The 22,556-nt window shown below is 29.9% G+C and overlaps 4 protein-coding genes across 16 annotated transcripts; 2 read left to right on the forward strand and 2 right to left on the reverse strand.

The window, feature by feature from the left end:
• Positions 1-3,326: 3,326 nt before the first annotated feature.
• LOC118441699 (uncharacterized) lies at positions 3,327-7,655 on the reverse strand. Of its 5 annotated transcripts, XM_085657185.1 has the most exons (5): positions 7,524-7,655; positions 7,036-7,155; positions 4,734-4,975; positions 4,386-4,652; positions 3,339-4,295 (listed from the first exon to the last, which is right to left on the reverse strand). In XM_085657185.1, exons 3-5 carry the CDS (start codon positions 4,967-4,969, stop codon positions 4,097-4,099), a joined length of 702 nt encoding a protein of 233 aa, XP_085513311.1. In that variant the 5' UTR covers positions 4,970-4,975; positions 7,036-7,155; positions 7,524-7,655; the 3' UTR covers positions 3,339-4,096. The 5 variants fall into 5 exon arrangements, with proteins under 5 accessions (XP_085513310.1, XP_035722324.1, XP_085513311.1 ...); XM_085657184.1 differs by lacking the exon at positions 7,524-7,655 and having other exon boundaries at positions 3,327-4,295; positions 4,386-4,649; positions 7,058-7,240; XM_035866431.2 differs by lacking the exons at positions 7,036-7,155; positions 7,524-7,655 and adding an exon at positions 5,721-5,783 and having other exon boundaries at positions 3,338-4,295.
• On the forward strand, positions 7,203-9,504 carry LOC118441698 (calcium release-activated calcium channel protein 1). 3 transcript variants are annotated; one of them, XM_035866428.2, is made up of 3 exons: positions 7,203-7,485; positions 7,576-7,886; positions 8,462-9,504. In XM_035866428.2, exons 1-3 carry the CDS (start codon positions 7,203-7,205, stop codon positions 8,951-8,953), a joined length of 1,086 nt encoding a protein of 361 aa, XP_035722321.2. In that variant the 3' UTR covers positions 8,954-9,504. The 3 variants fall into 3 exon arrangements, with proteins under 3 accessions (XP_035722321.2, XP_035722322.2, XP_035722319.2); XM_035866429.2 differs by having other exon boundaries at positions 7,630-7,886; XM_035866426.2 differs by having other exon boundaries at positions 7,203-7,886.
• Positions 9,505-10,640: 1,136 nt separating this feature from the next.
• SppL (signal peptide peptidase-like protein) lies at positions 10,641-15,778 on the reverse strand. Of its 6 annotated transcripts, none has more exons than XM_035866412.2 (7): positions 15,365-15,778; positions 14,674-14,739; positions 14,440-14,560; positions 14,052-14,356; positions 13,620-13,963; positions 13,047-13,472; positions 10,641-12,909 (listed from the first exon to the last, which is right to left on the reverse strand). In XM_035866412.2, exons 3-7 carry the CDS (start codon positions 14,466-14,468, stop codon positions 12,841-12,843), a joined length of 1,173 nt encoding a protein of 390 aa, XP_035722305.1. In that variant the 5' UTR covers positions 14,469-14,560; positions 14,674-14,739; positions 15,365-15,778; the 3' UTR covers positions 10,641-12,840. The 6 variants fall into 6 exon arrangements, with proteins under 6 accessions (XP_035722305.1, XP_035722304.1, XP_035722303.1 ...); XM_035866411.2 differs by having other exon boundaries at positions 14,440-14,588; XM_035866410.2 differs by having other exon boundaries at positions 14,982-15,778.
• A 602-nt stretch (positions 15,779-16,380) lies between these two features.
• On the forward strand, positions 16,381-22,520 carry LOC118441685 (transketolase-like protein 2). 2 transcript variants are annotated; one of them, XM_035866405.2, is made up of 8 exons: positions 16,381-16,637; positions 19,813-19,958; positions 20,057-20,246; positions 20,320-20,554; positions 20,638-20,781; positions 20,870-21,043; positions 21,135-21,350; positions 21,518-22,520. In XM_035866405.2, exons 1-8 carry the CDS (start codon positions 16,531-16,533, stop codon positions 22,187-22,189), a joined length of 1,884 nt encoding a protein of 627 aa, XP_035722298.1. In that variant the 5' UTR covers positions 16,381-16,530; the 3' UTR covers positions 22,190-22,520. The 2 variants fall into 2 exon arrangements, with proteins under 2 accessions (XP_035722298.1, XP_035722299.1); XM_035866406.2 differs by lacking the exon at positions 16,381-16,637 and adding an exon at positions 18,629-18,790.
• Positions 22,521-22,556: the final 36 nt, after the last annotated feature.

Below are 22,556 nucleotides of genomic sequence, written 5' to 3' on the forward strand. Positions count from 1 at the left end.
AAATATTACTCTATACTATCCCGCGTGCAATATTAATCATTTAAATAATTATGAAATTACCGATTATATTAATTTATAACCTTTAGCGTTTAGAAAAGAGAATCGCGATGTGCACAGGTCGAAGGGCAAAAGAAAACTAACTCGCGAACTGTCAAAGTCGAGAAAAAGTGCGTTTATGTTTATATTACACGAGGCAACTACTCCGAAATTAAAATTTTAAAGTAATAGAAGTTTATATTAAAATTATTTTAAGTCCCGCGCGCGATTCAGAATTTTTAGTGTTTAAATAAATGTACTATTGTTTAAATATTACTCTATAATATCCCGCGTGCAATAATAATCAATTAAATAATTATGAAATTACCGATTATATTAATTTATAACCTTTAGCGTTTAGAAAAGAGAATCGCGATGTGCACAGGTCGAAGAGCAAAAGAAAACTAACTCGCGAACTGTCAAAGTCGAGAAAAAGTGCGTTTATGTTTATATTACACGAGGCAACTACTCCGAAATTAAAATTTTAAAGTAATAGAAGTTTATATTAAAATTATTTTAAGTCCTGGATGCGATTCAGAATTTTTAATGTTTAAATAAATGTACTATTGTTTAAATATTACTCTATACTATCCCGCGTGCAATAATAATCATTTAAATAATTATGAAATTACCGATTATATTAATTTATAAGCTTTAGCGTTTTGAAAAGAGAATCGCGATGTGCACAGGTCGAAGAGCAAGAGAAAACTAATTCGCGAACTGTCAAAGTCGTGAAAAAGTGCGTTTATGTTTATATTACATGAGGCAACTACTCCGAAATATAAATTTTAAAGTAATAGAAGTTTATATTAAAATTATTTTAAGTCCCGAGCGCGATTCAGAATTTTTCATGTTTAAATAAATGTACTATTGTTTAAATATTAGTTAATTGTACTCAGTATACATTAAAGATTGTTTAAATAATTGAGAAAATATCGAAAGTATTAATTTTTAAGTTTTCCGTGTTTAGAAAAAGAGTGATGATGTGCACTGATCGGAGTGCAAAGAGAAACTAACTCGGTTATTGTCAAAGTTATCAAAGGATCGTTTATGTTTATATTGTGCAAGGCCAACAACCGCGAGATAAAATTTTGAAGTATCGAAATTTTATATTAAAATTATTATAAGTTTGTCGCGAGTTTCTTTCTTTATAATGTTTAAACGAATGTACTATTGTTTAAATATTAGTTAATTGTACTCAGTATACATTAAAGATTGTTTAAATAATTGAGAAAATATCGAAAGTATTAATTTTTAAGTTTTCCGCGTTTAGAAAAAGAGTGATGATGTGCACTGATCGGAGTGCAAAGAGAAACTAACTCGGTTATTGTCAAAGTTATCAAAGGATCGTTTATGTTTATATTGTGCAAGGCCAACAACCGCGAGATAAAATTTTGAAGTATCGAAATTTTATATTAAAATTATTTTAAGTTTGTCGCGAGTTTCTTTCTTTATAATGTTTAAACGAATGTACTATTGTTTAAATATTAGTTAATTGTACTCAGTATACATTAAAGATTGTTTAAATAATTGAGAAAATATCGATAGTATTAATTTTTAAGTTTTCCGCGTTTAGAAAAAGAGTGATGATGTGCACTGATCGGAGTGCAAAGAGAAACTAACTCGGTTATTGTCAAAGTTATCAAAGGATCGTTTATGTTTATATTGTGCAAGGCCAACAACCGCGAGATAAAATTTTGAAGTATCGAAATTTTATATTAAAATTATTTTAAGTTTGTCGCGAGTTTCTTTCTTTATAATGTTTAAACGAATGTACTATTGTTTAAATATTATTTAATTGTACTCCGTATACATTAAGGATTGTTTAATTAATTGAAGAAATATCGAAAGTATTAATTTTTAAGTTTTCCGCGTTTAGAATGAGAGAAATGATGTGCACTGGTCGGAGTGCAAAGATAAACTAACTCGGTAGATGTCAAAGTTAATCGGAGGACCGTTTATGTTTATATTGCACAAGGCCAACAATCCCGAGATTATAATTTTAGTGTCAGTATTTTATATTATAATTATTCTAAATCTGACGTCCGTTTTCGTATTTTTAATTATTAAACGAATGTACAATTGTTTAAATATTAGTTTATTGTATACCGCGTACCTTGGAGATTGTTTAAATAATTGGAAAATTACCGAAAGTATTAATTTAGTATTTTCACGTTTAGAAAGAACGATTATCGATGTGTACTGGTCGGAGTGCAAAAGGAAACCAACTCGTTCATTGTCAACATTAAGGAATGTTCCATGTGTACTTATATTAGATAAAGCCAACAATGCCAGGATGAATATTTTAAATTAAAATTATTCTATTTTTTTTCGCGCGTAACAGTCTTTGTGACATTGGACATGAATTTCTTTATTCTTTTCTTTAGATTAATCTGTTCGAAGATTGGCCTATTAATTTACCATAATTTCTCTGTGCGAGTATTGTGAAAAGCATTTCTTTACTTTTGTAATTATTCAAAATATGCTAGAATCAGCCAACAACCAGGTAATCGCTATTTCACTGGCATAAAAGATACTCGTTTATGAAAATCAGCAGTGGGGATATTAGCTGCTTCTCTTTTGTCGGAAATTTCGAGAAGCGCCACAGTAAAAAACTTCTATGCAAAAAATGTGGAAAGCAGCATTTACGTGGGCAACGAAAACAGGCGTAATTCTTAATTAATTTTGTTGGGAAATATCTCTTTTTAAAGACAAAGATTTCATCTAAAATATATCTTTTTCGAATGTTTGAAAAAGCTTTTAATTTGTGCATAAACTATTCTAGAAGAATACCATTCTTTATTACGACTTTTTTTCAAAGAAACTAAAGCTTTTTCAAAAATTCAGTAAAGATATGTCCTAGATTAAATCTTCGTCTTTAAAATGAGATTTTGTTCATCAAAATCGATCAAGAATTACGGCTGTTCTTATTAATGGCATAAATCATTATAGTACCAGGGTTAGTGAACAGCCTTATACATTCTACTGATTGTCGGACCGTATCACTGCTTATCAACAAGTTTTTTACTGTTGATAAAAAATGTCATTGCACGCGAATTGTTCTGAGTTCATTGATGAGTGTCCATTGATCGTGTATAAATTATTTCGCTTGCGGATGCAAATAAATTGATATATTCTTTATTCTATTACATTATTTTACTTCCTCTTATAAGTAGCCACCCTTATACTTTTATTATATAATATATTTATTATAATATATAACTAATATGTATTATATATATATATATATATATATATATATAATACATATTATATATATATATATTTGCACACGCTCACACAACTTTTTATTTATCCTGTATGGCAAATTAAGTCAACAAGTTTGAATCAAGAGATCACACTTTTTTAACTTATTTATTTTATCACTAATATTTGCATATAGGAATACTATTAAAATATCGTATAAGATGATAGATATAATCAAATTAAGACAAAGAATAAAATATGATAGAGCTGAATATCTGTAATGTATGAATGTCTAACATGAAATTCTATCGCGTATTTTATCTAACGTTCAACTTGGTTTTATTATATCTTATGTAATTGCATGGAAATTAATTAATAAGCAAGGAACAAACAAATGGTACTTATTTTCAAAGGAACTATGTATTAAAAGATATGTTTAATGCGTTTGTTAAGATGAAACAGACCATATTATACTTCGATTTTTTCATTTCAAAAATTTATGCAAAGCTCTTAAATGAATATGAACTATTAACCATAATATGCGCGTGTATATGTAATTATAAAAGGTGTGTAGAAAATGAGATAATAAGAACCAAAGAGACAAAGATAAAAAAAAATAATGCTAGTCATGTAACTGCATCACTTATTTTATCACAATAAGTAATCAACGATGTAGTTGAAACTCAAATTATCTTATTGTATAAACATACACTCTTTTGTTTATTTAAACAAGAGCAATTAATTGCATATAGTCGAGTTCAACAATGAACCTTAATTAAAATTTTTTACAGAGCTAAAAATATGCTCTGATGCATTAGTTTGTTCAAAATTTAGAAATATTTTAATATATTTTTCATAATTCCATTGGTTCAAATGAACTTGTTTGATTTAAATCAGGTATACCATCGCTATTATTATTGTTGTTGTTGTTGTTGTTATTATTATTGTCATCTGACGTATTTGGAACTGGCGTTGGAGTATCTCTTGTAGGTAAAATACGAAGATGTTTACTTGGTGGTTCCCAAAGAACTAATGCCATGGAGGGCCTCTCCCTAAAAAACAGTAAAATAAAAACAACTATTCTAAAATCTATACATTTATATATCAATGATATATGAATATCTATCTTATAGTAAATTTACAATTTTGATAGAAGAGTCGATGGAAGAATGGATTCTTGCTGTATTCGCTTCAATTCTTCGGATAAAATTAATCTTGGACTCTTTAAATTATCAGTATCAACGACATTAGCAGTTTCCATATCCATCCCTACATTGGATTTTTCAAGTGGAGTATTTGCTGTTGATGTAGATGGTACAGGATCTTGCGAATGATAAGTAGAACTGATATGTAAATCTTGAAAATGTGCAGCCATTTTTTCTTCGGTTATTAATTGTTTTGTCTTTCTGCTGTTGGATCAACAGATTATTCATATTAGTTTATTTGTACAATAAATCTCTTATTTAAGAGATAATAAAATGAAAATTTACATGTCAAGTAAATCCGGAGTCTCTAATTTTCTTTTCTGATGTAGGTTAGATGTAACATTTTGTTCACCGGTAAATCTGATCAATTCAGATTGTTGTACCGATGGTACACTCCAAGGTATAGATAAAGGTAATACTTGGGGCATTTGTGTCCAAGAACCTACTTGCTGAGAAGTACCTTGTTGTATTATCATGTGTTGAAATATCGATGGTGAACTATGCAGATGTGTACCTCCCATTGCATTCTATTATATAAAAAAAAAAAATTTATTAGTAATTTACAAATATCTATACTTCATGAATTTTCATTAATTTATAACAAACATAAATGTATAAAAATAAAATTCGAAATATGATATTTCTATCTATAATTTACAAATAACGATACAAGTTAATTATTCTAAAGGCTTCCTTGAATATGATAGGTTACTTACTGTCATTTGGAATAACAAAGTGAAAAATTTTAATTTTTATGTTCCAAGTTTAATTTTATAGCGATGACGTATACAAAATATGAGCTTGAATTAAAATTATTATTGGAAAATAATCTTTAAGGTTAAAAATTATAAAGAAGAACAATAGGAAATCTGAGTTTATCTTCCACTTCGTTTCACAGAGACGCTAACCTTCACAAGTTCTTTGTAAGGTTATATCAATAATGTCAGATGATATAAATGTGTTAAAACATTAAAGGAAAATACAATTGTAAAGAACAATAAAAAGACGCTTAAATGTTGTCCCCTCTGTTATTGTCCGAGTATAACCTTCGCTTGCATTGCTATATAAATTTCACTTTTCTCGAAAGATCGTCTAACTACTAGCAATTTGTTGTCGTTCTCTCTTCTACGACGTTTTCTAAATAAATATTTTTTGATAAAAGTGCGTTCAGTTACTTTAACGCTTTGCATACACACGGTTAAAGTAAAAACTGTTCACAAAACTTTGAGAATAAATAAATTGATGATTATTGCGTTACTTTGACATACATACAGTCATATATTAGAAACGTAATGTACGTTCAACATTTCGACTCGGATTACATTGACCAGTGTTGCCAACCTTAATTTATAAATATTTTAAACGATTAGAAATACAAAAATTCCCGCCAATAAACAGCTACCTCAAATATATTAATCCGAGGAATCAAATTTCATTTTTTTTTTTAGTTTTGTACATACAGATTTCCTTTTCAAATATCAATATCGTTAATGATCATTAATTTTTTTAATAGATATAACTATCATTAATGACTTCTTGTGTATCATATTGCATGAATTGATGACGTTATGTATACGCGCAGTAAGCTTCTATTTCGAAAGTGCTAAAATGCATTCGAGCAAATAATCAAATATTACGTTTCAAATATTACGTACAAATTTCACAAGGACAAATAAACTGTGCACTTTAAGTTTAACTCAAGCTACGTTCATGTAATTCGACCGATGAATTATATTTTTTATTTAACTTTAATTGTACGCAATTCTCGTTCCACGTGTGGCAATCAAATTTTTCAGTTAATAGGAAAAGAAATTTTTACAGAATGACACGATATGGAAATGGAATTTTGAAGCATTACAAAATATTGCAGGCTTGTAATTAACCTGGAAAGACCTGTTTGCATAGCTAGCTTATTAAAGGTCAACGAATGCGAGTTATATGGAAATGTGCGAGACCTTTCCATTTGCATTTACATTTACGGGTATATTTACATAGTTCGAATTTCCATCGAAAATTCCTTTTAGAAAAATTTAAGTGCTTATGTAAGTAATCTTTTCTAACAATGGAAAATTTTGGACGGATTTGAAAATCGTCCATGTTTTATTATCTTTATGATAGACGTTAAGAAATGATTCGTATTCTTCCATCGCACGAAAATTGAGCGATTACGTACGAATGTTCGTAACATAAATTACGGACAAGGCAATTCTCCTTCCATAAATAATAAAGCGATATTTTCTTCGAACATGTATTTATCAACACGTGCTATTTACTTCGGGGTAGGTAGAAAACGCTTGGTTGGAATACAAACAGCCTTCGTTATTTTTTTCTCTTTCTCTCTCCAGCTTTCTATATCTATTTAAGTCAATCATATAAAAAATTACGTGAAAAATCTTAATGACAATGAATTTCCTTATGTAGAGATACATTTCTTCGAATTCGTCAAAATCGAATGAGTAGTCGATTTCTATTTTTCATTTCCGAGGATAAAAGGATAAGAACGGAGGAGAGCGAAAAAGGAAGAGGAGGAGGAGGATCGGCGTACTCGGTTATTATGCGATCGACATAGCTTGAAAACGATTAATACTATTGTTATGATTCAGAGGTACATCATGACGTAGTATCCACTTCAGCGATCTGTCTGGTAGTCGCTCGCGAGGTAGTCGTAAAGATCCTCTCAGTTTGCGTCTGGATTGCGCCGAATTCACTACGAATAGAAATCTTTCGATAAAGTGATAGTGTGCGAAATGAATAATGTGCGAGAATTCAAAGTTAAAGGAAAATAGCGTCATGTCGCAAGATAATTCGGAATCAATCGAATCGATTAAATCGAAAAGCGCGAGTCTCGATCATTTCGAAGACGAGAAGCGCGGGAAAAGTTGCGCGGATGAATTTATAATCGGTAAATCGAATAAATCGACGCAAAGTGATATTACTCATTCAAATTGGAGACATTCTTATGGTCTCTCGCATAAATCTTATTACGGTGGATTGCAGCAACAACGTTCGACTTCTACGTTGCATTTGCCAAAGCACAGTCAGTATCAGATAAGCGAATCTAATTTTTCCACTTACAATCCGAAGAATAACACTTTTTGCTCGACCCAAAGCGAATTGATATTATCAGCTAGGAACAGAGCCAGCAAATATGTCACGTTGGACATGCGATCTAACGTTGTAGGAACTCCTCCCTCGCATCTTTATCTACCTTCAAATTCAAACAATTACACACTTGGAGGTAACGTACAACCGTGCAACACGTGTTGTTGCTCTTGCAACGGACCACAAAATTCTCAAACGAATGTACCTCTCGTTACATCTCCTTCGATTAATGAACATGATGGACCACAAAGCCTCTCCTGGAGGAGATTGCACATGAGCAGAGCAAAACTAAAGGCAACCGCGACAACGTCCGAACTTTTAAGTGGTTTCGCAATGGTGAGCTAAGATCGAATGGATAACACGAACATTGATATAGCTATGCGTTTCTTAACATTCTCATTTGTCATTTCTACGATGATCTCATAGTAAATCCCTCGTAATGATAGATTTTCGATTCATTTACCTTATATCATAGAAAATAGAAATCGTTGAAAAATGTTACCACGAACAAAGTCTGCCTGCGATTACACAACGTTTCCTGAAAATCATTAAATCAACATCAACGACAATTCCATGTATGATCTTCAAGCTTGATCTCTGATTATGCAAGACAAACACAGCTTTCTTCTATATATTTTTGCGCGAGAATTATTTCACGTTGAAAATTCATCCTCCAATCGACTAATTAAAAAAAGATAGCGTTGTGCGATTAAACTTCTACTTAACGGCATCATAAAAAGATTGACGTTCACACAGTAATCGTATCGCAAATATCGTAAAAAAATATAAATTTAAGAAATCAGAAATTGATAAAAAGTCAAAATATATCAAGGAATGTCATAAAGATATTGCGTCTTTCTTAGTCATTTTTCTTGATCGTACTAAATTTGTATATTATTTTTATGCTTCAGGTCGCAATGGTAGAACTACAAATAAATGATCCAACTGCGGTACCGGAATGGCTGTTTGTTATGTTTGCGGTTTGCACGACGGTATTAGTATCGGTGCACATCTTTGCTTTAATGATAAGCACATATCTTTTGCCGAACGTCGAAGCTATCAGTAAATTACAAATATCGCGTCTCATTACAGAATCCCCACACGAAAGAATGCGTGGCTTTATAGAATTGGCCTGGGCATTTTCAACGGTCTTAGGATTATTTTTATTTTTGGTCGAAGTAGCGATACTTTGTTGGGTCAAATTTTGGGATTATTCCTTCACCGCTGCTACTGCCAGTACTATTATAGTAATACCAGTACTTATAGTATTCGTAGCTTTTGCCGTCCATTTTTATCATTCTCTTGTTGTTTATAAGTGTGAAACATCGATATCGGATATAAAAGAATTAGAGAGTATAAAAAGAAATTTGGATAATGCAACGATAAATCATACTACGGTATAACGAATATAAATGGCAAGTTCATTACATTTTGAAAACAACGAAACTTTTTGGACATATTTACTCAAATATATATACCAAGTATATGTACAAGTTTTTGATAGAATAAGTTACATGTTCCTATTGGATATAATAATATCATCTTCGAGAACGATCATTTCTAAGCATAGTAGTGGTGAAGAAAATACACGTATAAGTCTGTTTAATAAACATTAATAAACATTTAATAAATTACTTATTAAACACAGCCACAAACGAAAATGGCTATCTATCGTTATATATAAAAACGTACATCGATGTACACGTCAGAATCAAAATTTGCAACGGGACAAATAGGCGCGCGTTTTTATTTCCTTTCTTCTTTGTTTTTTTCTTTTATTTATTTTTTGTTTTTTTTTGTTTAATATTTTAATTATATCTTACGGTATTTAATTCCTAATGCACGATTCAATTTTCAATTTTTCATTAAACATTTTTTTTCTTTGCCTATCATACGTATGCATTCTTTTTTAATTTTTTGTTTGTTTTGGATTAAAAAAATCAAAGAATCATTTTGCGCCTTTGTTTTATATATATATATATATATATATACGTTTTATATATATATATATATATATATATATATACACATATATATATATATATATACATATATGTATATATATGTATATATATATATATTTTTTTTCTTTTTAAATTTACATAACGAACAGTATTTTTCGTCGATAAAATTTCAGACTTTGCACGAAATTCCATAGTAAATAATAATTATATCGCTGTCTTCCACGAAACTGAGGTTCGTTATATATAATTTAAATGCCTGACTACACATAACGCATTTTTCATTAACGTATCGTAAATTAAGTTGCGATTTAATCGATTTAATTTATAATATTAGATTTTTCTTCCTTCTTTTTTTATACAAAATAACATATTTATGAATGAAATTAATATCAGGATGAGAACAATGAAATATAAATACTGTTATATAAATGCATCTTCTGGATAAAGAAACTTCATAAGATTTCTATCTAATTGCAGAAACGTTTTCATTTATATATGTATGTATATCTGATGGCGCGATATTAATTATATTTTAAATGGTACTTAATTTAATCTAAAAATATGCTTCAATACATATCTTCAGAGATAGGATCTTACTTTTAAAAAAGGGAAGATATTCGTAATGTAAATTTAAATATTCTTAGATTAATTATATATACAACTGAATGATTAATCTAAACCTTATCTTATATATAGATATTTTTTTTTCTTTTTTTTTTTTCTTTTTTTCTTTTTTTTTATCGTATTACACATAAGTGTTATCGATATATAGTATCAAAAAATCAAGTTCGAAAAATACTCGTAGAGAGAAATAAATTATTATCTATCGAGAACACGATTCGACTGAAGACAACGTACTTCGATAACGTATGATATATCATGATAAAAGGAAAACTTGTTCGTGCTATGGACAGGTAGATAAACAGAAAATGGGAAGTATCAGATAATATTACGCAAAAACTAAATAATTTATGTACCAAAAAGTGTATTTAATTTAAAATATTTTCACAACTAGACACTTTGGATCTATTGATAAAACACCATCAAAGAAGCAGATTGAGAATGGGAGTAATTTAATTCTAATACATACATTCAGCATGAAACTGAAATTAATCTTCACGATAAATCTTGACAATTTCCAATGCTTTTATTTGCTATTTAAAACGTTTTTTGTTCTAATTATTTCATTTGCATAATAACAAATAACGCGCATTGTATTTTTCTTTTTTTCTTTTTATTTTAAAACCACATATGTAAATCAGCATATGAGGAAAAAAATCAAATACTTTTTGGTTTATGTTGCTACTGTACAAAATAATTTATCACTTACTGCCACTGTTACTTTTTACGAACATAAGGAAGTACTGTTAAAACATATGAAGGTGCGCTCAGAAGAAAGCGTGCCGAATCGCTTGATACAATTATCAATATTGCAGATACATCGTACGCAAGTGCGCGAATAATAACCTACATTAAAAAGGTTTGCAACATTCGCAACTGTTTTTGCAGACCTGCACGATTACCATGTATATTAACGCGATTGATCTAAACGCATCTTAACAATCTTGGCAAAAGTATGCTTATTTTGAGAACATAAAATTATACTCTAGAATCATGATATACAAATAAATCTTTCTCTCAACATTTGTTACAATCTAATAACATAATATATATGTTTTAAAGAAATACAAGATGAGTTGTTACGTCATATACATTTGTTTTGCGTAATGTAAGTTCAATTGATAAACACTGATTATTTAATCTGTATGAAATCGCGAATTATTTGATCTGTTTATACTGTGTCATAGCATACTGTGTATTATATTATACTATTTTATACTATATTGTATTATACTGCATTAATGTAATATTATGTAGTATTATACTATGTCAACCTACTATGTTATAAATTGATGCAGGCAAAAGTTAAAGAAAATTTGTTCTTGAAAAATCTCTCGATAAATTGATTTTTATACACATTATTTTCAGTCTTGTCTTTAAATAAACATATAAAGTCTTTCAAGTATCCTATCCATAGCAAGTGCTTAGGAAGCTATTCAAAGAATTAATTTTTCTTTAAAATTGGGTATACTTCTTCGGAATAAAAACCCAAATATACAGTTCGTCTTTAATCATGTTATTTTCACATTGATTATTTTGCAATTCAATAATATTTTCAATTTTATTGTTCATCGAACAAGTAAGAAAATTCTATAAGTTAAGCTTATTCACAATGCCAAAGCGAACTGGAACTCTGAGTTTTTTAAATTATGAAAATGATATATTTACATAAACATTGCTTTTTCCTATACTAACCTAATTTCAAAGAAAGTCACAACCTACTCACACATATTCACTGAATTTAGAGTTAAATTTTTAAACAAATGTATATTAGTTTAATTATAAATCGGTATTACGTACAATTCATTCGATGCTCCGTAAATAATAAATAAAAAATATTTTATGCAATCTTCTGCTGCTGAAGCATCAATATAGAGTGGAGTGACTATTAAGCATTTTTCATTTATATCCAGATCAATTACTTCAATGTTTTCAATTTGCACATACATTCTCGTAAAAATAGAAAAGAAAGAATAATAATAATAGTAATAATAATAATAATAATAATAATAATAATAATAATAATAATAATAATAATAATAATAATATTAATAATAATAATAATAATAATAATAATAATAATAATAATAATAATAATAATAATAATAATAATAATAATAATGATAATGATAATAATAATAATAGTAATAATAATAAAATTTAAACAAAAAGCAAGTAGAATTTGTTTTTCCAAATAATAATATTTATAGTTTAGCGTATCTAATAAATTTTAGAATACTTATTGTTTACTCTCAATTATCTACCACACATACTCTATTCATACTTGACACCAACATTTTAAGATATATGTAAAGAACGCTGACAAAACAGGAGTATTGGCTGGTATTTCGGAAATAAAAATTATTTCTTTCTTATTTTAATGTATAAAAAAATATATATATAAAAAAAGAAAGAAAAGAAAAGAAAGAAATGATAACTTGTGCATAAACGGTACTCCACTCTTAATATTACTTTGTTCATGAAAATTAATTCTATAAGAGAAATTCTTAGGTGCACTATGTAATGTCCTGGTTAATATTCGAACATGTATTTGCTTTTTTATGAATCAATGATATTAAAAAACTGTGAATGTGTCATGTATGGAAACTCTTACTTACTTAAAGTGATACTGACAAAGACCAGAACTAAAAATTTTAAATGACAATGAATCTTGTGTTATAATTTCTCAAGAGCCATGACTCTTGTCAAACTTCCATATATATAGAAGGTTGTTGAGATATGAATGGTTCACTCCACATCCGACGCAAATCCCCCTAAAACATTATGATTTAAATCTGAAGTATATATACGTATATATATATGTATATATATATACATATCTATATATCTATAATATGCGAACTTATATTTTGCGATAAAACATGGAAAAAATTATGTGCTTAAAATGTACCTTTAAATAAGCCATTGTCAGTAGTGGCAGAAGGGTAAAGGGCACAAGATACAATAAGGCAGGCTGTGCAGCTTTGAACACCTCAGAGCTTACAGTAGCAGTGAGTAAACCAAGAAAATAGCCAATTAAGGAGCAATGAAAATAACTAATACGATTGAAGTGTCGTGGTGGTGGAACTCCTGTTTCACAACCACCAGGCAAGAGCTGACTCTTTTTATATGCATCATATCTTAACACAAAGCAGAGTAAAAGACCTGGCATAACGATATCACCAAGACCTAGCATTGAAAAATGTCCCGCTTGATGCATCGAAGGAAACATCAGCTTTCCTGGTAGAGGAAGTTTTGGAGCCTCCCTAGCTACACCACCTAAGTGCAATCTTTTGGCGACAAGACTTACTGGATTATCAGCAGGTCTAGTTGCTACCTATGAAAAGTAATATCTAAAATTATATCCCTTTGAAAAACATTTGGAAAATTTATACTATTTGATTTGAGAAATCTATACTTCTTTGATTATGTAAAAATCATGCAAATTCGATTATTAAGATAAAATAATAACATAATGACTCACCTTAACCATTACGTTTGTACTAAATATATAAGATGAAAAGAAGACCCAGAAAACATCATAAATCAAAAGTCCAGTTAATAGCAAAGTAGATACTTTTAAACTTGGTAATCGAACAAATGCAATGAAGGCTACACAAAGGCCCATGCCCATTGCATCCATGAGTAACCAATGTCCTGTCAGTACCCATACACATACTATGCTCACACTGAGTGAAAATGAAAGTAATTCTGCTCCTGTAAATCTTCCACAAATGCCAAAGGATATTTTATTTCCATCTGTGCAGGGTCTAATTATATATTGACACATGGGTAGTAGAAGAAATGCCAAAGCAACTGTAGCTATGACTGTAAATATAAATAGTATATATTTTCCATTATCATTCTATAATAACAGATGATGAACTTTTTTTGAGATAACTATTCATAAACTTACTGGCTGTACATATTGCTAAGAGCATTTGCATGCTATCAAAAAAGAAAAACATGACGAGTAGAGAAATGGAAGCACCAAGAGGTAGACAGAGAGCATGCATTGTATCTAAGGTTTGGATTCTTGCTCCGTTAGCACCACCTTTGTTTCCAGTACTACTATTACTCGACATTCCATTACGTTGCCTTTCTTTTTCTCTTTCTTTTGCTTCCTGTTCCATATTTAAGGATCGGAAACTGCCGTAGACTATCAGTAGAATTGAAATTAGGAAAGTGGATATCCTGGATGAATCCATTATAGAATAAGCCCTAAAAAAATATACAATCATAATATACAGATCAACGAAATAAAGTTTTTAAGTGTTATGTCTTTGCAAAATAGTAAAACTAACCACTGATAGTCAACTTGATACGTGGCCATCTTTAGCAATGCTTGGCCGTAGCACACAGCGTTATGCTAAGACACTTTGTGTCATTTAGACGTCCTTTAATGTACTTTCCATTTGCACTAACCTATATCAGAGATCATCTGTAGATAAAACTATGAATTAATTAAAAAAAAAAAAAAACAATGTCACTTCTTTTGCCTTGTCGTATAGAAACTAAATCAAAAAAAAAAAGCTTACCTATCGCACATCACATTAAACATTATTGGCAAACAGAGTTAGGCCACTTAAGACTTCAGTCATCACCTATATAGAAAACAATGAAAATAAATCATTTCTTTTGCTATATAAAAAAGGATAAGAAGAAAAATATTAAAGAACACAATGAAGTTTTATATATATATATATAAATGTGTATATATATATATATATCTGCCAGTTAAAATTATATAATATAGTTGTAGAATGAAAAATTAAAAAAAATCTCAATGCACCCTGTTGAAAGTAAAACATTCTTAATGGCAAAATAAATAAGACAGCCATTTTACCATGTTGAAGAATGTTGTCATCGCCATTAATAATTAAAATCATTTTCAGGTAGGAGCAACGGTTGCTTCTATAATACACGGAAAGCAATAGTTTCTTTCGTCCACTTTCAAACTTTCGCTCACGACTCTCCGCGTTACCAAACCAAGCACAAGGTAACAAAATATTAAGACATCAAAACTTAAATTAGTGGCAGCTGTGAAGATTGATGTAAAAATGAATAGATCACTCGAATTCCCGTGTATCCTCGCTCGATCTCATCATTGTACGAGAGGGAAGCTCGATAAAATAGCGAAGTACATTCCGAACGGTGAACGTTCACCATTTTGGTAAACATACGGGTCACGTGACTGGCCCTGGCCCCAAGAGGTTGCTACTCCCTTACCCTAGATTGTATTTCGACTGGCGATTTTCCTCAATCCATCCACCTGTCTCTCACCTGACCGATGCGAAGTCTAGCCCATTCACGATTATTAATCATCACCTCACTCGTAAGATAAACTTCCTATACAATTAAATCGCCGAAAAGTAAGTATAAATGTTTCGAGAGCGCGTAGAAGAAAAAGCGCGATTAATACCGCACGATCGGTCAACCAGCACAGTCAACTGCATAGGTCAACCATTCGTGACTGCTGCCGACTGCTGGCGACTGCTTGACAGGCGCAGGTCCGCCAGAACGCGCGTCCACTGGATATGTCGCTAAAATTTTCTCTTTACTTTCAACAATACTATTTTCTACTATGATTTATTCTATAAAACTAATACGCATATTTATTAATATCTTTTATAACTTAACGAGACAATATCTCTTTAAAAGATTCTAAAAACTTTTCCTTTCGTAAATCGTAAGGTCGTAAGATCGAATTCTTACGAAATAACATATTTATCGCTTTAGCGTATCTTTTATTCTATCAATCTTTTTTTTTTTGTTTTTTTTTTTTTGTTTTTTTTTTGTTTTTTTTTCTTCTTTTCTCTTCTTTTTATCTGTCCTTTATAATAATTCTTTTCTCCTATACATACGACAATTAAAGAGTTAAAAAAAAAAAAGAAAAGGAAAAGAATAGAAAATGTAAGCAGAAAATACGAACGTTTGTGATGTGAAAAAGAACGCAACACGTGGTTTTGCATTTTAAATTTTATACGATCTTGCGAAAGAAATATTAAAATTTATAATCTATGAAAAAAGAATGGACATTTTTTTCTTTTTCTTTCTTTATAAGTTTCCTTTAATGAAGAAAAATAATCGTTACATGACATACAATAACATTCATGTCAATTCGCCTTGAAGTTACCTTAATGTATCTTACGAACGAGGCTAGGACAGCGCCATCTGTTGGCGCGCAAAATGCAGAATGAAAGTTCGATGCATCGACTCGATTTGAGTTGGAAATTCGAGTTCTTTTATCTATTCTCGGTTTTATTACCTCCTCGTGCACGCGCGGTCTCTCTACTTGTTGCATGCTCGAGTTCTAACCAATCTTGTTATTTTCCATTAATTACGAAATAAGTCAAATTTCTTATATCGAATAATAAAAAAATTTTATTGGAAGAATGGCGAACTATCACAAACCAGAATCAAAAACCATTCAGGAATTAAAAGATATTGCTAATAAATTGAGGATTCGTTCGATCGAGGCCACGCAAGCCAGCAAATCTGGGTAAGACTTTTCATATTCGTTAATGCATTAATAACAATTCTAACGTGAAATTATCATTAGACAGTAATAATATGTTACCAATAATATTAAAGTTTTATATTATCATTGATGATTTATAGTGTAGATGAAATTTTATAAATTCGCGCCGAAAAGAGTCCATTGTAAAATGTTATAATAAATTACGCCTCTTATAACGTTTAACAGCGTTAAAATGACCTTCGGTTGTTTCAAGAATTGAAATAGAAATTAAAAGTGACGGACGTCAAGAATGACAAAGTACATCGCGGTAGAATATATGAGAGAGAGAGAGAGAGAGAGAGAGAGAGAGACTTTGTTTGCGCGACCATCTTTGAAATCATACGATGATATGCGTGATAAGCGAATTTACTGCCACATTCGCAGATATCGTCCGAACGAAATGAATTCTAATATTGGTTAAAGGATTACGAATGATTTTATTTTCTTGTAATATGCAATCTCTTTATGCTTCTTTCCTCTTGTCACGAAGAGAACAACTTTCACATATTACCGGCATTATTATTATCTTTCCTTCTCTCTCTCTCTCTCTCTCTCTCTCTCTATTTCTCTCTCTGTCTTTTTCTCTCTCTTCCCCTCTTTTTTATTTTTATCATATCATTGAAATTTATTTTACGATGAACAATTTTTTTTCTTGATGAATCTTTCGTTCATATATAGATATTTAATCTTTTATTCGATTATGGAAACCTTGGATCATTTATTCTAATATTTGTAATGACAGGTGACTACTGAGATCAAAATAGCCTTTTTAAGGCCTCATATTTATGTATTATTCAACAGTATCGAGATATTACGTCATATTCGAACGTATTTAACGTTTTTTTTTTCTTTTTATGCGTACTCTTAAATCCTTTCAATGTCGATTTAAGAAATCTTCGGATTACGTATAATTTTTTTATTTTTTTTATTTTTACCTTTAACAATGACATCACAAGTTATTTAACGAACAATAATTACTATTGTAATTAACATTTCCAATCAATGAAGTTTTTAAATTTGTTATGAAGAGGTTATTTTTCTTGAAGTTTATCTCTTTTGACAAAAAACGCTTTGTAATAATGAAATTGCACTTTCACGTGTACCTATTTGTTATGTAATATATATATATATATATACACACAAATATAGCACGAGTACGTTGTGTAGAATACTTGTCGTTACACTATGGAAATATATAAATATAATACGTGAATATAATTTTACAAATTCAAGATCACATATTATACATTGAATAAAATTTACGACGTAAAAGAGAAAAATTGAAGATCGAAGTTATTTGAAATACAGGAAGTAATTTGAAATTACTGTAACATAAGCAATGGAATTTCGCATTTTTTCAATCAACTCGACGGGAAAATATGAATCATTGATTCAGTTTCGTAATTTTTATTTTTTTTTTTTTTTTGCCAATTGGAATTACAACAAAACAAAGAAAAACAATATAACGAAGGAATTACGATGTGTACTTGACTCATTGCGAATAGGTTAGAAATTAAAACCTCGTATGATACTTTTTGCGGGAAAATAATATCTTCCGTAAAATTCTGACTAATAATATTTGTTCAATCGAATAATCGAATAAAAATTCGTTCTATTTTTGGAAAAAAAAAAAATATCTGATATGCATTACGGTGTAATTTAAAATTTAAATTAAATTCCGATAAATCAAAATGATGACTGAGCATGATTTTTTATAGTATCGAATCAATTGGCAAAAACTATTGATGACTTGTTGCGCGTGCAAGTACATATGATTATGATAAATCTTGAAGAAAAAATAATGAAAAATAATCGATACATATGTGGAAGGTAAATTTCGAATTGTTGTAATAAGTTTGATAACCGGATGTTCTACGATCGTTTGATCGTAAGTGTATAATATATCAGCGACAAGGAAGTCAAGTGGTAGGGGAAATTTACAATTCGCAAGTATGTAACTCGTAGAATCTGTTGCCGGCTTTAGTTATTCACTACTTCTCGTAGAATATACATTCGTTCAAATTTTAACGCTTCATATTCAAGATGGTATCTTCCACGGAGGTAACTAAGTTACAGGACTTAGCGAATAGACTTCGTTTGCAAAGCATAAAAGCAACCGAATCATCAAAAAGCGGGTTTGTTTTTCATTATAATTATTATATTTCATATATATATATATTTTTTTTTTTTACAAAAATATTTATTTTTCAATTCTTATTACGCACATTAACATTCTTTTTCTTTCTTTTTCCTTTTCGCGCGCGCGCCTTTTGCAATGATTTAATGAGAGACCATTTTCTTAATAAATATTGATAAACATACGATTTTCTATTTCCTTTAATTTCATAGTATATTCAATAGTAAATTATATTCATTTGGAATTATTATGTGTTTAGAAGAAAAAACGACAATTGTCTTTTTCTCTCTCCCTCTTTCTTTCTATATTTTTTTTCATTCTGTACTTGAATTTGCCTTTCACTAGACGTATAGTTCTTAGAATGTTTCTATTTGTTTAACGATTATATTTCTATTTATACGTAATACTTGTTTAAATAATAATTGGTTAGCATACACAGATGATATCTTGTTATGTGTATATCGTCGTTCTTCACACATATGTATTAAATACGATAATTACTATATAAAAAGAAAATTGAAGGATTTAATATAATAGCAGATGTAATAATCATATGATATTGATTCATTTGTAATATGTATACTCTTTTCTCATTTTTTTTTTTTTTTAATCCGAAGTTGTATATAACCTCACATTTGTTGCGCTTAGGTTAACGCTATAACGATAAGGTTATGAAAGATCGAATACATTACTTTTTATAAATTCGTTAAATTAAAAAATTAAATTATTACTATTAATTAAAGACGTTAATATGAATTTTTATTCTTCTAATTAATGTCCTTTATTCGACCTGGGGTACATCGCGCGATTGATATGAGTGGCACTTTGACCCTGATAAGAATTTATGATTATAAATATAAATATAAATATGATCTTGATATTAGGATTTGTGACAGTTTCAATGTTACTACATATTTATTATCGATACTTTCTCTCCTTTTTTTTTGTATGTAATTGAAAATTTTTTTATTTTTTGGAAAGATAATAATTAAGCAAATAATATGTTTAATATTATTATAGACATCCTACATCATGTTCCTCAATGGCAGAAATTATGTCCGTTCTTTTCTTCCATACAATGCGTTACAAAGTATCAGCACCACGTGATCCAAGTAGCGATAGATTTATACTCAGCAAAGGTCATGCAGCGCCTATTTTATATGCAGGTAAAATATTATATAGGATATAAAGATTATAATTAATTGATGCTAAATTGTGATATAATAAAATGAAAGAAATAAAATATATTTTCTTTATGTCACAGCTTGGGCAGAAGCTGGTCTTTTTCCAGCCAGTGAGTTATTAAACTTAAGAAAGTTTGATAGTGACTTAGAAGGCCATCCTACTCCAAGGCTTAATTTCATAGACGTAGGAACAGGTTCTTTAGGTCAAGGTCTCTCAGTTGCAGCAGGGATGGCTTATGTGGGAAAGAATTTTGATAAGGCCAGCTACCGGTATACAAATAAAATAAAAATTATTTTTTATGCGCTCACGTTAACAAAAGTTAACAATTTTATTCTTCTTTAGAGTATACTGTCTAATTGGCGATGGAGAAGCAGCAGAAGGATCTATCTGGGAAGCATTGCATTTTTCGTCGTATTATAAACTAGATAATTTGTGTGCTATATTTGATATTAATCGTTTGGGACAAAGTGAACCTACTTCTCTTCAACATAATATGGAAGTTTATCGTAAAAGGCTTGAGGCTTTTGGTTTTAATGCATTAGTTGTTGATGGTCATGATGTTGAAGAACTTGCTAAGGTATATTAATTTTACATTTGTATGTGCCTAAGAATTCATAATTTATAATTTTAATATTTATATTTATTCATTTATTCTGATAGGCATTCCACGAAGCACAAAATACGAAGGGACGTCCGACTGCCGTTTTGGCAAAAACATTTAAAGGTAAAAGCTTTCCAAATATAGAAGACTTAGACAATTGGCATGGAAAGCCTCTTGGAACTAAAGCAAATGAAATAATTCAGGTACAATATCATGAATATTATAATCGATGATAATTTTTGTTGATAATCGTTTATTATATATTAATTAAATGTTCTCTTTTATTTGCAGCATTTAACTGGACTTTTAAAAAATCCTGGTCCTTTGGGATTACATCCTCAAAAACCATTAGTTGACGATGCTCCAGTAATAGACATTAGTAACATTAAATTAGCCTCGCCTCCAAGTTATAAACTCGGAGAACAAGTAGCTACTAGATTAGCTTATGGCACTGCTCTTGCCAAGGTTTGTCTATTTATATTGGTCTATTTATATCAGAGGTTAATTACACGATCCAAAGTTTACTTTGTTGTTTTTGTTTTTTTTTCTCTATTAGTTAGCGAAGAATAATTCACGCGTAATAGCTTTGGATGGCGACACTAAGAATTCTACTTTTGCTGAGAAAATAAAGACTGTCGATCCAACTAGATTTATTGAAGGTTTTATAGCCGAACAAAATGTTGTCGGTGTTGCCATCGGTACTGCTTGCAGGGATCGTGCTGTTGCTTTTGTCTCCGCGTTTGCTACGTTCTTTACACGTGCCTTCGATCAGGTAAAAATTATATATTATTATTTTCATTATTACTATTACTATTATTATTATTATTATTATTATTATTATTATTATTATTATTATTATTATTATTATTATTATTATTATTATTTTGAGAAATATCAAGTTTATGTAATTTATTAACATCATTTATTTTAATGCTATAGATTCGTATGGGTGCAATTTCTCAAACGAACGTAAATTTTGTTGGTTCACATTGTGGTGTGTCGATCGGTGAAGATGGACCATCACAAATGGGTTTGGAGGATATCGCTATGTTCCGCACGATACCTGGATCAACGGTATTTTATCCGTGCGATGCTGTCTCTACCGAACGTGCCATAGAATTGGCTGCTAATACGAAAGGCATTTGTTTTATTCGTACCTCGCGTCCAGCTACATCGGTTGTATATAAAAACGACGAAATATTTGCTGCCGGAAAAGCTAAAGTATTGAGGTCTACTGCAAAAGATCAAGTTCTTGTTATAGGTGCTGGAGTAACTCTGCACGAAGCACTTAAAGCAGCCGACGAATTAGCAAAGACTAGCATAAATATTCGTGTGATCGATCCATTTACTATTAAACCAATTGATGCTCAAACAATCATAAAGAATGCTAAAGAGACCGGCGGTAAAGTCATAACTGTCGAAGATCATTATCCCGAAGGTGGTTTAGGGGAAGCGGTAATTTCTGCCGTTTCTTTGGAACGAAATATTATTGTTAAAAAACTTGCTGTACCTGAAGTACCAAGATCTGGTCCTCCTAATGTCTTAATTGATAACTATGGCATTAGTGCGCGTAAAATCACTTTAGCGGTACAAGATATTTTGAAGTTATAATTTTATATTTGTTTTACGATAAATGGTCATAATATGAATTGGAATTGGTCACATGAGATGTGTTCATATATATATATACATATGTATATATATATATTACATTTATACATTTATAGGTTTTTATGCAAGCAAATTTCAGAATCAATTTTATGAAGTAAAACGTTTTATTCATTAACGTTATTGTTGTAAAAAAATATAAATTACTTTGTCAGTGCATAATATTAATTAGTAAAATTCAAAGAAAATTTTACGTTGCTATTAATTAATAAACGAAAAATCACGTTTTACTCCATATGTATATTTTCTATGTAAATAAAGATAAGCAAAAAGATTTCTATTACATTTTTACAGTCTATATAATGATTTA

This window comes from Vespa mandarinia, chromosome 5 (genome assembly GCF_050613455.1).
Source record: "Vespa mandarinia isolate Hongniang chromosome 5, ASM5061345v1, whole genome shotgun sequence".
NCBI lineage: Eukaryota > Metazoa > Arthropoda > Insecta > Hymenoptera > Vespidae > Vespa > Vespa mandarinia.

Bases quoted from the DNA above. Each gene is read 5' to 3' on its own strand.
- LOC118441698 (XM_035866426.2), top strand. From the start codon at position 7,203: ATGTGCGAGAATTCAAAGTTAAAGGAAAATAGCGTCATGTCGCAAGAT. The intron at 7,887-8,461 runs GTGAGCTAAGAT...TTTATGCTTCAG, and splicing joins TTTTAAGTGGTTTCGCAATG to GTCGCAATGGTAGAACTACA.
- LOC118441699 (XM_085657184.1), bottom strand. From the start codon at position 7,240: ATGACGCTATTTTCCTTTAACTTTGAATTCTCGCACATTATTCATTTC. The intron at 4,976-7,057 runs GTACCTCTGAAT...TTTATATAATAG, and splicing joins AGTGGATACTACGTCATGAT to AATGCAATGGGAGGTACACA. The intron at 4,650-4,733 runs GTAAATTTTCAT...ATCCAACAGCAG, and splicing joins ACTCCGGATTTACTTGACAT to AAAGACAAAACAATTAATAA.
- SppL (XM_035866412.2), bottom strand. From the start codon at position 14,468: ATGGCCACGTATCAAGTTGACTATCAGTG. The intron at 13,964-14,051 runs GTAAGTTTATGA...TTATATTTACAG, and splicing joins CTTAGCAATATGTACAGCCA to TCATAGCTACAGTTGCTTTG. The intron at 13,473-13,619 runs GTGAGTCATTAT...TACTTTTCATAG, and splicing joins GTACAAACGTAATGGTTAAG to GTAGCAACTAGACCTGCTGA.
- LOC118441685 (XM_035866405.2), top strand. From the start codon at position 16,531: ATGGCGAACTATCACAAACCAGAATCAAAAACCATTCAGGAATTAAAA. The intron at 19,959-20,056 runs GTAAAATATTAT...TTTATGTCACAG, and splicing joins AGCGCCTATTTTATATGCAG to CTTGGGCAGAAGCTGGTCTT. The intron at 20,782-20,869 runs GTACAATATCAT...TTTTATTTGCAG, and splicing joins AAGCAAATGAAATAATTCAG to CATTTAACTGGACTTTTAAA.